The sequence below is a fragment of the Thunnus thynnus genome, chromosome 4 (genome assembly GCF_963924715.1).
Source record: "Thunnus thynnus chromosome 4, fThuThy2.1, whole genome shotgun sequence".
NCBI classification, from domain to species: domain Eukaryota; kingdom Metazoa; phylum Chordata; class Actinopteri; order Scombriformes; family Scombridae; genus Thunnus; species Thunnus thynnus.
Window position 1 is genome coordinate 8,372,171 of NC_089520.1, and position 14,753 is coordinate 8,386,923.

Genomic DNA, 14,753 nt, shown 5'->3' on the forward strand with positions numbered 1-14,753 from the left:
AAACCCAAAATGAGAGCTGTAACAGAACATAGGCATGACACAGAGAGAGACTGATGGCTGAAAAACTGCACGTAAATACAACTGTAAAACCTGCTCAACAACCAAATACATGATTCATAGAGTTTTTTGTTCAGGTGGAGCAAATAATAACAGCAACACCTGGAAAATACAGTGAATAACCTTCACTGTATGAATCTTGGAATTGCATACTTGATTGAGGTTATTTCTGAGGCCGCAGATCGTGGTGTTTGATAATGATGTACAGGTGTTCATATTATTGTGTACACCTCATGTGACTTACTGGTTTGTAACTGTAGAGGCATCGAGGACGTCCTTCACAGTCTGTACACCTTCCCTGGAGATAAGAACAGAGAGAGGGACTTTTTTTTTTTCTCCCGTGTGTAACTATGTCCATTGTGGAATAAAGAAAAGCCTAAAAAGACTTAAGGTCCATCCATCCAACACTTCTTCCATCCTTACGTTGACTCGTAGGGTGATCGGTCTGTTGCATCTGTTGCGGCGGACTTGGAGGACCTGAGGGATGACGATGATGACGCCGTACTGCGTCTCGATGAAACTGCCGTCAAGAGGAACATCGTTCACGGCTGTCTGAAGGACGAGAGGAGGAGAAACAAATCAGACTCTTCACTCCGTCTGGCTGACGAAGATTTACACATTAATTTCCTTCAGTTGGATGTTTGAGCTTCACTGGGCAGAGTTTGATACTCTGCTGAAGGGGGAAAAGTTTCTTTGAGCTCACCTTAAACCTGAGATTAAGACGTGTGTGTGTACGAGCAGGATTTGTGACATCACAACTAGTTTGGAGCCAATCGTGGTCCAGTATGCAAACTACATGTGAGAAAATGAAGCCCTCAGTGCACGTACACTGAAAACAGACTTTGCACTGAAGTAGGAGACATCTTGTGTCCAGTAGTTAAACTTTTAAATGAAAATTACTTTCTTTTTTTTTTTTAATTGAGGGAGAAGAAGGAGATGTCGACATTTTAAGAAATTCTGACAAGACTTTGTTTGTGGAGAAAACATCAGAAAATAAATTATAATTCATGGCAGAGTACTTTTGTCTTGTCTGGAGGGGATTTTTAACTATGATTTTTTTTTTTTAAATATTTAACGTAAATGTTTATCATCCTCCAAATCATGCCATCAGTGTTTAGATTGATTTTCCTCTCTCTGGGCAGCTATTGGTCTCAGTTAATTTCTACTAAATCTAAGAATTTGTAGATTGCAGCTGTGAGCAGGAACCGTTCTCAAAAATCTCTTCAGTTTAGCGTTGTCCTAGAACCGAGAGTCAGTGGCTGAAAAGCAATCTACTGACAATCACTGGTGTCATGAAATCCGACCCAGACGGCCGACAATAAGCAAATATGGACATCGTGAAAAGGGTGAGTTTACTTGCTGTTCGGCAGCTGACTCTCAAACCTCAGATGCCAAAATTTCCTTAAATATATCACAGGGTGAATATTTGAAAATGTAACTGCTCTCAACTGCACCATCACATAAAAATAAATTTGTCTATGTGTTGACCGTGATGTGGATGACCTCTCTAATAAATTAACTTGAATATGTGGGAATATCAAAAGCAGCAGTTTGGTCCTTAAACTAACAGACAAGTCTTCAATATTCTGGTGTCACATAACTGTGAATTTGTAGTGGTCCAGTTATTGTTACCTTGTTGTTGTGTAAGTGGAACTGGACCTCGTGGTCCTTGCTCAGTAGAGTGGCTTTCAACGTGCCGTCAAACAGGTGGTCAGGGAAGAGCAGCTCATTAGGAATCACGTGGTACTTTAACACATCGGAGCTCTGGACAGACAGACAGGAAAACTGGGTTAAAGGATCATTCTGGTTTATTGGTGATCACCGCCCACATCTCTGATGTGGTCAGTGATTCAAATAGGTCCACTATTACATTTACATTTTGTCATTTTTCCTGTTGTTTGAAAAAATAATCAATAAATCAGAGCCAGAGCAAGAAAAATATGTCCAATTGTAGATGAGATGTTTGCAGCTGCACAGGTTGTTGTACGTTGACTTACAGAAATAAAAAAAACAATTATAATGACATATATCTTCGATCAAAATAACAAACATTAAGTTAACTGCATTTACTGCTACTACAGCGTCTGTGTCGGCTGAAAAAGACGTCGAAGGGACGGATATGGCGGTCACTTCTGACTGAATACAGTAACTCTCCCTCCCAAACAGAAAACAGCAAACATGAACACGCTGTCAGACTGAAGCATGAAGCGGAAATGAAATGGACATGACTGAAATAGAAGGTGTAGAATGGATTTATAAGGTCTGAAGTCTGACGAGTGAATCCCCAGAAGCGTTTTATCTGATGTCACATTACCTTCATTGCTTGGAAAGAATAACTCTGCTAAATGCTTATACACAAGGACTCATATCCTGCTCTTAACTCTCCTGCTCTTAATTTGTTTGTTTGTTGTATCTACATAAAAAGAAGAAAATCTCGCCTTGTATAGCGTAACATTTTTTCTGTGGGTAAAGCATCCGTTTTAGTGTGACTTTAATCATAGTGGAGAGTTTTCAGTTTTCCAGACAGCAGGCACTGTTGGTACTGGTGTAATAACCCAACAGCAGTGTGTGCAACGACTAATATCATCTGGACCTACCAGGAGGGAGGAGTTAGTCTTGCTGAGGTGTTGCCTTATGGCCTCGTCTGTCGGCAGCAGGATGGTGAATTCAGACGTCAGATCCTCTGACAGGTTGTACATCTGTGAGAAAACACACAGTTAGTTAGTTAAACATACAGACAGGCAATTAGTTTACTTCATAACAGGAATACATAAGGTTGAGTTGAGTTTCGACAGATATCTTACCAGAGCGTACTGTCTGAACAGAGTGAAGTTGGAGGAGGCGTTCAGGAAGGCCATCAGGGTGGGAGGCTCGGGCGGGAGGTGTGAGTTGGGTGGTGCCAGAATCTGATCGCATCCAAACCAAACAAACAAACAAACAAACATACAGACAGGGTTCAGTTCACTAGAATTTTTTTTTGTAGGAACCATAAAGACTCCACTTTGCAGCAAGATCTGCTTCCATTCAGTTTCACTTTACCTGCAAAAAGGTTCCTACTGTGTGTTCAGACAGAAGCATGTTTTAGAGGTGATTGCATGCAAAGTCAATGGAAAGACACAATTATGCACAAATTCGCCCGCTGTGACATTTCCATGCGAGTTGAAAATGTTTTAACTGGATTGAAAAATTTATGCTTATCCTGCAGCTTTATGAATCTACTCTAGAGACTGTTTGGAGCGAAAGAACACAAAACATTCGCTTCACTGTCTGAACACACATTTAGTTTAATAGTTTACCGGCCAGTGTGTTGTTTGCTCTCAGACGTCGACTCCTACCTGGTCTATGATGTGGATGTAGCCATTGATTGCAGGCAGGTTGTGGGTGATGATGGAGGCGTTTCCAATACGGATCAACTGCAACAAAACAAATGTTATATAATGCATTTGTGTGCATATGTCTACCTACAGTACTTTATTGGACCCATTAAAGGAACAGTTCAACATTTTCACTTTCTTTCCGAGAGCGGGATGAGAAGATGGATATCAATCTCATGTCTGTGTGTTAAGTACAGAGCTGGAGTCAGGACATGGTTAGCCTAGCTTAGCATAAAAAGTGGATGCAGTGGGAAGATGCAAACGGCAAAAATGCCCCAAAAATTATCTTTTAAAAAACTGAAAGCAGGGAGAAACAGCTAATCTGGCTCTGTCCAAACATGAAAAATACATCAAGCAACACCTGTACACAAACAGAAATATAAAAAACACTGTTTGTGGTTTTATAGGAGGATTAGATTAGATTTGTCCACAGCACAAACCACAGTGGTAGAGTCCATCAGCAACTCCCACATGGACAAGAGCGCGAGTTTGTATGTACTAATGGTTGTGGACAGTTTGCACACGGCTGCAGAAGAGATGACAAGCAGGTCGACTCAGACACTGTTAACACATCTGCTTCTAGAGGTGCAAAACTGTGTAAATCTTAGTGAATCCACCTGAATGTATAATTAGTCCATCAGTCACAGTCACCCACTCCTTACCCCGCTGCTGTTGCTGATCTCCCATTGAGTGGAAGGGTTCAGGGAGGGCAACCTGCTGCCAACCAGTCTGTCCATATCTTCTAGAGTGTACATCTCCTGCAGGAAGTGAGCCCTGCAACCAGGAAGAAGAAGAAAATGTTAAGGCTTGTTTGAGGATGAAGATTTACCAGTCAGTTCTTTTTATGACCAGATTATTGAAATGTGTGAAACATTTATGTATGAAATGTTGTGACAGTTGGCTCTATTATTATCATTATTATTATTATTATATGGATCGATGTAAAAGCAGTGTAATCCATTTTGTTCTAACTCTATGCATCACTGGGTCATTTGAAGATATTTGTACTTTGGTGTGAAAGAAACAAGAGACGTGTGTCAGTGATCAAAGAGAGAGAGAGAGAGTGTGTGTGTGTGTGTGTGTGTGTGTGTGTGTGTGTGTGTGTGTGTGTGTGTGTGTGTGTGGCTGTCAAGTCAAGTCAATTCAAATTTATTTATACAGCACATTTCATACGACAGGCGTAAACTCAATGTGCTTAAAAATAAAAGCAAAAAAACATTAGTAAAGATCAAACATGACAAAAACATTTAACATCACATTAACATTACATATATAAAACATATAAGATAAAACATAAAAAAATAGATGATTTGTGATAGATCAGTGTGCGACGTGACTGACCGCAGGAAGTGAGGTAGGTGGTGTCGGCTGGTCCAGAACGCGGTCTCAGCTGAGGTCATGTTCTTCAGAGCTTCTCTGGAGGGAATGAACACTGTGAGGTTCCCACTCAGGTCCTCAGAGGCGTGACTGTACTTCTGATGACACACACACACACACATATATATATATACTGTATATTATACTGTGTTCTCTTTAGTGTAGAATTATTCCTTAAAACACTGACCAGCTCGATTACTAATGCAGCTATAACTACTCTGAAAGGGTTTGAATGATAGAATAGAATGTAATAGAATAAAATAGAATACAACTTTATTGTTCGCCGGAATGGAAAAATGCCGTTGACTCATTAAAACATAAATAAATGCAACATACACAACAACTAACATATAGAATGAATGTGGAAACAAGTAAATATAAAGCTCACTACAGCACATATGTAAGAAGAAAAAATACCTAAAAAAAAAAAAAAGCATAAAACAGCAGTTTTTTGAGTTTAAAGTCTTGATTTCACTTGAAATAAATGATCTCCGTTTACGCAACTACCCCAAATCTTAGATTAAATTAGATTAGGTAACTTTATTAATCCCAAAAGGGAAGGTTAGTTTGATTACTCATGTAATTAAAAGTGTAATTAAATTTGAACTTAGTTCGGAAGTTGCACTTTAACTTTAGTAAAAACAAGTTGCACCATAAAAGCCAGTCACAACATAAAGTTAAGAACATAAAACTGTAACTACAGAGTCTGGTTCTTACACACCTGGATCAGTCGGGAGAAACCGTACAGCGTTGGGTTCATGTCCACCTCCTACAAACACACACACACACACACACACACACACACACACACACACACACACACACACACACACACACACACACGCAGTGTTTAGTCAGGGTGCGCCCTTGAACATAGTGGTTAAACAGATAACCAGAATGATGTTGGAGGTACCTGATAACCAAATATCTGGTCAAGATGAAGCATTTTATTCTATTTATTTGTATAATTCTTTTCTTTATTTTTCCAGCTTTCTGACAGCTGAACAACAATAAAGCTGAAGTTGTTCTGAATGATCATCTAACTCAGTTTGTTCTGTTCAGACTAATCTGGGCTCAGCGGGACCTTTGAGTTTAAAGCGTCTGGCAGCAGTTTATGTGTTAGAACAGCTTAAAACTATCCTGCAAATGTCAACATCAGTCAGTTTAGATGTTAAAGCTGGAGTTTGGAGTCTGTTACATTCAATCGCTTGCTGAACAAGTTTACACAATGCTGATTATCGCCGCTCAGAGTTTTTAAATCTGGTGTCTGTGGTGACTTTCCCACACTGGCGCACTGGTAGTGATGCGTTTACGTCCACCAGCAATGATTGATTTGCGCCTGCTGACGTAGGCAGCGCCCCGACCGCGTTACGTCATCAGAGCGGACCGACTCACATAAAAAGCATCAGGGGTCTGTGGCGATGATGTCGACAGTGTTTGTATAATTACTCTCACTGCCAGAAGAAGGAGACAAAGTTTCTGCACTGCAGGTTTAAACAGTGAGGCCCTTATATTTATTAAATCACAGCTAACAAAAAACGGTCTGTCCTCCCCTCATAAGTTACAGTTTCCAGATTAAGTTTCTTTAATTTGTGGTTCGGTGGCCCTGGTGGCTCAAAAACGTACAATGACCCACCTGCTCAAAGGTTCGGAAGCCATAGAAGCATTTTGATGGGGAAACATCAGAAACGCTGATGTTTAATGTTTACTTAAAAAAAACAGTAATCCATTAATTTAAAAGTCACTCTGACATGAATTTTGACTGTAAAAACATCTTCGTGGTTCTGATTTTCATAGCTTTGTCCATTTTTTTAATCAGTAATAATAACATTGCAATCATTCATTCTTTTAATTCATTCAAGAATAAAACAGATTTATAAGACAGTTTTATGGCTGCATCTGAGGGCAGATATCTCTCCTCTCATAATTCCAGTTAGTGAGCTAACAGAGTTACAGCAGCTTATGTTAACACTCATTCGGCAAAAAAATACTCATACATGACAAATGTAATTGATAACTTATCCACACAAAATAAACAGTGGCCTGTAGATAACGTCTGTCTGGGTCAAATTGATCACAATGATAAAGCGGATGATTATTATAACTGATTTTTTTCTTTCTCTTTATTTCTTTATTTCATACGCAGATTACCATCTAATTGACATTTATATATTTATTACATAGATATAAAGTAAATGAATCGGGCAGCTTCCCTATTTATTGAATTTGACTGTTTCAAAATACAGAACAGCTGTTTCAAACGCTTGTTGCTGCATCTCGTTGGCTCGTTTCTGGCAGTTTGTCAGAAGCTTTGAGGAGATAATGTTTTTCATTGAGAGAAAATTACTTTCTTTTTCCCGTCATGATTTCAGCAGCAGCCTCAGGTCACCAGCCGGAAGCAGACGGGTTACCGTGAAGCAGTAACAGTGTCGCAGCTGCTAAGTACATATCATACGTGTATCATGGGAGTAAAGTAAAAAAAATAGGATTACTGTAATTTAATTTTTTTTCATATGTTGCCATGTATAAAAAGACCCAACGCTGTAAGCAGACCTCTTCATTACTATAAGCAAATTATTTAAACAGCATTTGTATAGGAGTGATTCTTTTTGATTCATGAAAGTGATCGATCACTGTAACTGTGATCCATATACGCTGTTTCCACTGTTCTGTCATTGACACAAATCTATTCTGGTCAAATAGGCCAAATTATGTTATGTGCCTGTGTTATGCAGTTTTTAAGATGTTACAAAGTCGTATTTATTGGGATTTACATGAGTCTTGTGTTTACTTTGTTATCCACTGTGGATTTATGAAGATGTTAAAGATTTGATATCATCTATAAAAGGGGAAACTTCAGCTTTCATTAGGGGGCCAGTTATTTTTTGTTATATTTGGCCCACAGGTCACTATTTGCCTACTACTGGTTTTTTCACTCATTCTTTGTTTAGGAAGCTATTTATAAGGATATTAAACTGTATTACGGTGCCGTCACGTGTATGTGATGCTAATCTGAATATTTACATCCATTAATGTCCCGTAGCAGATGGTTCCATCTCCAGCGTAGCCGTCAGGACACGTACAGGTGTGAGTTCCAGCCTCCTTCAGCTCACACTTCGCCTGATAGACAGAAAACCACTCAGCAGCTAAGGATCATGGGAAGTTTAACACAAACGTTCTCATATTTTTTACAGACGTGTTATTATCACTCTTAGCACAAAGAAAAACAAACCCTATCATTAGACACCACATTGAAGTCATTAAAAAAAAGCCATTAAAGAGAAACGCTGAAAACTGAAACATTAAATTTTAAAAACAAACATGTGTTTTCCAGAAAAAAAATATCCGAGTTACTCTGCACTCACACTGAGAACTATTTTCTAAGTGCAAACTTTAGAGTGCACCACAAACCAAAACATTACATTTAAATCAATCAAATTAAACCAAATCTATCCATTTTATTCTACAGGTATGTGTTTATTATCCTGCACCGGGTCACAGGGAGCTGAAGCCGATCCCAGCATGCAGTGGGTGACAGGTTCAAACAGTGCTAACTACTGAGCTTCTGCGCCTTCCTGTGTTAATTTATTCCTATAAATAAATGATCAAATACTCTGTGTGTGTGTGTGTGTGTGTGTGTGTGTGTACCAGCTCATGGCAGTCTCCGTTCCTCTTGAGGCAGGGGTTTATGAGGTCACACTTGATCCCGTTCCCCATGTAACCTGTTTTACAGACACACTCGCTCTGCAGACACACAGATTCACAGAGAAATAGAAGTTAGGATGTCTTTAGCTTCTGTAATGTGACACAACAGAATATGTGGTTGATGTGCAATTACAAAAGGGATTTAAATCAAATCCTTTAGAGTTGATTGGACCGCTAAAAAGTGGCCTTGGCTTTTGCGAATGCGGTGCAACACAAAGCTGCAGAGAGAAACAGAGCTGTAAAGGACTCCACACACACACCTGTGTTGTTGGATCAGGAGGAGAATGAGAGAGAAATGAAGAAATCAGACCGAAGTCACATTATTTCAGAAATGAAAACAGGTTTTTACCCACTGATATAAGACACACCTCTCTCTATCCACACTGTATCTCCCTCCATATTACTCTGTTAGCTGCTGCTACGACCCACACAAGCAATCAAATGTGGTTTTGTATGATGGATGTCATAATTGATTGTTGATGTTTTTAAATACGTCCCTGAGTTCAAAATGAGTCATCAAGCTCATGAAATAGGAAAGACAGGGATTTTGATTTTTTGTCATAATGTATGTTTGGTGTATAAATTAACACAATTATTTTACTGTGTCTTTAAAGCAATTATTACTAACTTCTTCCAGCTGCTGGAGGGTAGGTCAAACTCCAAAACAAACACAGCGTAAGACACTCCTCACTCCTCTTGGTCTGTTTTCTAAGTCTACAACCTCTGAACTACAGACGCCTGGATACAACAAACAGGGCGAACTGAAAACCAAAGCAACATTTCCTCAGCAGTACGTCAAGCAACGAGGTTTACGGTTTTAGCCATTTATGTTCAACAGTTAGTATTCATGATGTTGTTTTTGGAGGTCGTATTTATTCAACCCAACCGCTCAAAGCAGATGGCCGCCCACCAAAAGCCGGGTTCTGCTTGAGGTTACTTCCTGTTAAAGGGGAGTTTTTCCTTACCGCTGTCACCAAGTGCTTGCTCATGAGGGAATTGTTGAGTCTCTGTAGATTAAAGAGTACGGTCTAGACCTGCTCCATGTGAAAAGTGCACTGAGATGACTTTTGTTGTGATTTGGCGTTATATAAATAAAACTGAATTGAATTGAATTTGCATTTAGAGAGCGACGCTCCAGCTGACGTACAGTAGTTGTCCTTAACTGACCTGTCCGGGTCCGATGTGGGTGCAGTCGGCGTTGATGCTGCAGCCTCCTCGACTCTCCAGCTGACAGTTGTTGATCTCCACGCACACTTTGCCGTCACCTGTCCAACCTTCAGCACACACACACGACACGTTACCCGGACCCACATACACACACTGTGCCTGCGGAGAGAGAAAGAAAGAGAGAGAGAGAGAGAGACAGGAAAAGAAAAAGACAAATATGACGTTTGTTTTCTCTCTTACATATTTGTGGTTTTGTGTTCAGGAATAAAGGTCATTGAGGTTCTTCTTAGAGACTGTGGGAAAATTATTTTGGGGGCTTAGCAGGTCATGAAAGGGGGAGTGTTATATATTTTTTCTTTTGGCTGAAGGGAAGTAGTCCTTTTTTGGAGAAAGGGCCTTTTAATTTTTTCTCACCTACTATTTGCATTTTATTTCAGCCCTGTGAGACTTATTGTAGGAAAGATCACATAGATCAGATCAGAGCGATGTTGTCTTTCAGCAAAACCAAGCTGGCACTGCCTCAGATTTTAAATCCTGTCTTAAAACACATTTTTATAGACTCGCCTTCTTGTCTGACCACAAGTCTTATTTGTTGTTGTTACCGCCAGATTTTATGTTTATTTTTACCTTATTGAAGGTTTAATGTGTAACAGTCTTTTTATGCTGTTGTTTTTATATGTGTGATTGTCTTTCACTGTCTCCCTGCACTGGAAAGCACCTTGTGATCCCTTACTCAAAGTGCAGTTATTATTATTATTATTATTATTCTAAAGAGTTACATCAAAAAGTTGGCTTTCACATGTGTCATGAGTTATAATGGCGGTTTTGCAGAGTTCAGCAATCCTGTTTCTGTGTCAGAGTTGTTTTTCTTCACCACAGTCAGCTTGTAGTGTGGCTAACAGGTCCAATATGTCAGTTTGGGAAACACAGAATACATGTGGATCTTTATACTGTAGTTAGTAGTGGTACATTATATTATTTATTCTGCCACATCACAGTTCACTTGTAATGCTCTAATTGGCTGTTATTGTTATAATAATTGTTCCATTGAGAAGGTATAAAATGTTAAAAAGGGGTAACGAAACTTTTAAATTTTGTATGTTTTGTCAATATTATTAATGGTGAAGTTATTTCTACCAACTCAATATTGTTCTATTATTTAGAGGAATGTTATTTCTATGCCGAGGGAGGGTCCAAAGAAAATATTAATAACTCTGACAAGTTACGTCAACAGTCTTACGTTAGCGTCGCAGTCTCCTCTGTTGCTCCTCAGGCAGGGGTTGAAGGGAGAACAGGAGTGACCGTCACCCTCGTATCCATCCTTACACACACACCTGGTGAAAAACAAACAAAGACAGAACGAAGTCAGCAGCTGTTGAGGAGAACAGAGAAGTGACTGGTGTTGATCAGCTGTGAAACCCTGAAGAGAACCGCTGAAGAATTACAGAGTGTTATGTCGGGTTGAGTGTTTTTAGCCTGCAGAACAGCTTGAAACAGCCAGAGAGTAGCAGTTAGCAGCAGTCATATGTATTATGGATGTAGGAATGGGTACGTAGTTGGTGCAATATTGTGTAGGTGCTACATGATCAGGGGACCCAGGACCGAGCTCTGTTGAACTCCTGCTTACTAAGAATGTAAACAAAAATTAGACTAAAAAGTCACTGATGAAAACTAAAATGTCTTACAATTCTGTGAAGGAATTTTCATATATGTGCCATATATGAAAATGCTCCTTTTTTCATATATGCGTCATGTATGAAATGCTGCTTAGAGAAGCAGACACTGAAGGACAGAAAGATGTCATCTTCCCTGTCAAGGTTGACCTGGCGATATGATTGTTGCCATAGAGACAATCTTATATCGATGTTGTGACTAGGGACAAGGTTGCCTGAATAACTGAGAGTGTTTCAGCTCTTTTCCTTCAGATATTCTGTGGTATTTCTCTGAATCTACACCTGCTCTTTGAATTGTAACTCATATCTCCTTAGTCGATCAAGTGTGTGTTTGTCATTAAATCATATATAATAAAGTCAAATTACTAAAATTTAACTAAAATACAAATTTCCATTGAACTAACTCAAAGTCAGGTGCCAGAATTAACACTAGTAGTATTAGTAGTAGCAGTAGAAGTATCTCACATAGTGTGCAGCCCAGTTTGTGTACAGTATGCGTGAATGTGACAGTGTTCCAGCAGTCCGTCAGAGTTGCAAGGCGTGGCCGTCTTGTCGCAGTTTTCTCCAGAGTATCCCTCCAAACAGGATCCTCTCCGACACGCACCTCCACTGCCTGGGCGGTTATCACAGTCACCGTGGACACAGCGACACTCTGAAAACACACAAACACACACACACACACACACACGCCATGTGATAATTTCACGTTCATCAGTCACAATAGTGGACCAGTGTCACACCAGGCAAAACACACCCCTTTGTTCAAACTAAGCTCATTTTCTATTTATGGTCACTTTGCTGGCTCTGCATATAACAGACTTATTAAATATACAGCTGGTTATTTACAAATGTACACAGGTATTACTATAATCCAGTTAAACTTCTGAAAACTGGGGCTCATGGATGACAAATCCTGTTAGAAGATCCGGATTTTAATGCTGGATTTGAATGTGTGAAAGGGGGCGTCTTCAAGCCAAAACCAGGTGTTTAGTTGCTTTGATGAGGAGGAGCCGTTACCTTCGTCACAGTTGTCTCCGTGCTTGAATGGATCTGAACAGATGTGGCAGGCGATACCCTTGAAGCCTGACTGACAACTGCATGAGCCGTTGCCATGGATACCGTCAAAGCACTGCATGTGGTGAATAAATAAATAAATAAATAAATAAATAAATGCAAATTAAAAAAAAAAAACACGTCGGTTGAGAGACGAGGCTCCGGTGACAGATGAGATGTTTGGTTGTTCCTCACCGTTCCTTTGTCGTAACAGGGATGCTGGAATCCTCCAATACAGGGTTTACAGTCCGGACCGAAGAAACCTTTACAACACTCTGCTGTCTGTTAAACACACACACACACACACACACATTAAATCATAGACCACCATTTGACCACTGAGAGCTGCAATGTCAGTTTCTAGCTTCTTAACTATGAACTGTAACTATAAGTCGTGTTGGTCCTCGTCCTTCGTGCTACCTTTGAAAAGTACCTGTGAGTTTGTGTTTTTGACATGAGAAGTCAAAGACATGATATGCCTGACATTCAAACACTGTTCCATTGGAAAACTCCATACATAATTACAAAAAACACTATCAGGTTAAACTTTTCTTGACGTTATTAATTTTGATCCCACCATGGCGTGAACACTCCAGTTTGGCATTTCTTCATACCTAAACCTGCAATGACTGTTTTTTGACCACTTGGGGGCAGCAGAAACAAGCCAGTATTCATTATTCCAATATCCTCTCTCCTTTTATCTCAGGTTTTTGTCTCCACCAACTACTGAGAGAAATATGTGGCTTTTTAGCTGCTAAATACTCCACTATTGTTCACCAAAGTTGTTAACTTTGTCTGTCTAGGAGACTGAAAACAGCTGTCTGTTGCATCCAAAAACAACACAATGAAAGTATTGATATCAAGTGAAATAAAAAAGTAAAGTTGCGGGCCGGACAATCAAAACAATGAGTTGAGAAGCTGAGAGGAACTGCAGAGTCGGGTCATAATTATCTTTGGGTTTTCCCACAACAAGCGAGCCATTTCACATACAAGTGGTAATGTGATCCATTGTTAATAGAAACATATTGATTATAGCCACTTTAAAGTTTTAAAAAGTTTGTATAACTGTCCATGATCTATTATTATTATTTCATTGTAATTCTTCATCTATGACACCCTCCAGATTCCAGAGATTCCAGCGAGGTTTCTGGTTTGTGTCAGGAGGATTGGTTAGTGGTCGCTAAAAACAGTTGGTGTAAAAATATTGTGAATGATATTTTCCCACATTTTAACACCAAGCTCTGAGGAATAAGAAGAGAGTAAGATGACCAGCATTCACAGACACTATCATTTGTAAAAAAAAAAATGTCAAAACTGGTGATCTGTGAAACTCAGATAGCACAGCTGCCGGTGGTTGATATGTACACAGTCAACAGAGTAAACAATTTCTCATTTAAAGGCACCATTAGCCGCCGCAGGGGAAAAGCTGAAAGGCACCTGAATGAAGTTAAAAATAAAGCTGTTGATGCAGTTTCCACTGATTCCACTCTCACCTGTCTGGTGGTGTTGCAGTATTTGGCGCAGCCTTTACTGAGTGTTGGCTTGAGTGGAGACGTGACATAATCGCAGCCAGTCAGATGATTGTCCTGGAGAGACAGACACACAGACTTGTTTGCATTCTGTTCACGTCCGTACTGCTACTGCTATGAGTCATAGGCTGGAAAAAATACTGGAAAGCTGTCCGCATGAATGGCTAAACTGAACGAATGATTTAAGGGGAAATTTTGAGGCATGAATACGGATCGGGAAATAAGAAAAAAAAGCAGGAAATTAAAATCATTTGGAGAAAAAAAAAGTAAAGTAATACAGTAATTAATTGTCACACCAAGTAAATGAAAGCACAGACTGATAACTGGTGTCAGAAAATAAATAATATCTTATATTCTAGTATTTAATAGACTGAAAACAAGCGAGTTAGGCATTGTACACTTCCTTTTTTATTCTTAAGGCACATATTACATCTCATAATACCTCTCCTTGCCTGTATTTTACCCTTAAATATAAAGTATGCATTAATTATCAAACAGGACTCTCGGTGTCTAATTTATTCTCTGCTCTGGTTGGCTAATTGTTTTGTGAGGATACGTGTTACAGCATCCTGTTTTACAGAGCGTAAGGTGGAAGGAGCCTGTGTTTCTGCCCAGGAAAGGTCGAAAGGGCAGAGCAGCACCAAGAACAAGGAGGTCCTGTTCATGCGGAGGCCCCACACCAGACTGTGAAATCACAATATTAGCGCACTGTCCATGAGGGGCTGTTTCTGTCTGTGTTTACTGTTTGATCATTATCGGATGAACATCTTTGCTCCACACTATAATATGTTTTAATGATCTCTGGACTGATCTGGTTA

The 14,753-nt window shown here is 39.6% G+C and overlaps 1 protein-coding gene across 2 annotated transcripts in view; it reads right to left on the reverse strand.

Moving 5' to 3' along the window:
* Positions 1–14,753, reverse strand: part of stab1 (stabilin 1) — a 94,334-nt gene that overhangs the window by 50,941 nt on the left and 28,640 nt on the right. For both annotated transcript variants that reach the window (XM_067586421.1, XM_067586422.1), the window contains 17 exons: positions 13,900–13,992; positions 12,602–12,688; positions 12,371–12,482; positions 11,819–12,005; positions 10,921–11,014; positions 9,681–9,839; positions 8,457–8,552; positions 7,833–7,928; positions 5,530–5,577; positions 4,773–4,906; positions 4,094–4,205; positions 3,393–3,470; positions 2,862–2,963; positions 2,655–2,756; positions 1,690–1,821; positions 481–609; positions 302–355 (listed from right to left, as the gene is read on the reverse strand). In XM_067586421.1, coding sequence (XP_067442522.1) covers positions 302–355; positions 481–609; positions 1,690–1,821; positions 2,655–2,756; positions 2,862–2,963; positions 3,393–3,470; positions 4,094–4,205; positions 4,773–4,906; positions 5,530–5,577; positions 7,833–7,928; positions 8,457–8,552; positions 9,681–9,839; positions 10,921–11,014; positions 11,819–12,005; positions 12,371–12,482; positions 12,602–12,688; positions 13,900–13,992 — 1,815 coding nt within the window. The remainder of the gene's footprint in view (positions 1–301; positions 356–480; positions 610–1,689; positions 1,822–2,654; positions 2,757–2,861; positions 2,964–3,392; positions 3,471–4,093; positions 4,206–4,772; positions 4,907–5,529; positions 5,578–7,832; positions 7,929–8,456; positions 8,553–9,680; positions 9,840–10,920; positions 11,015–11,818; positions 12,006–12,370; positions 12,483–12,601; positions 12,689–13,899; positions 13,993–14,753) is intronic.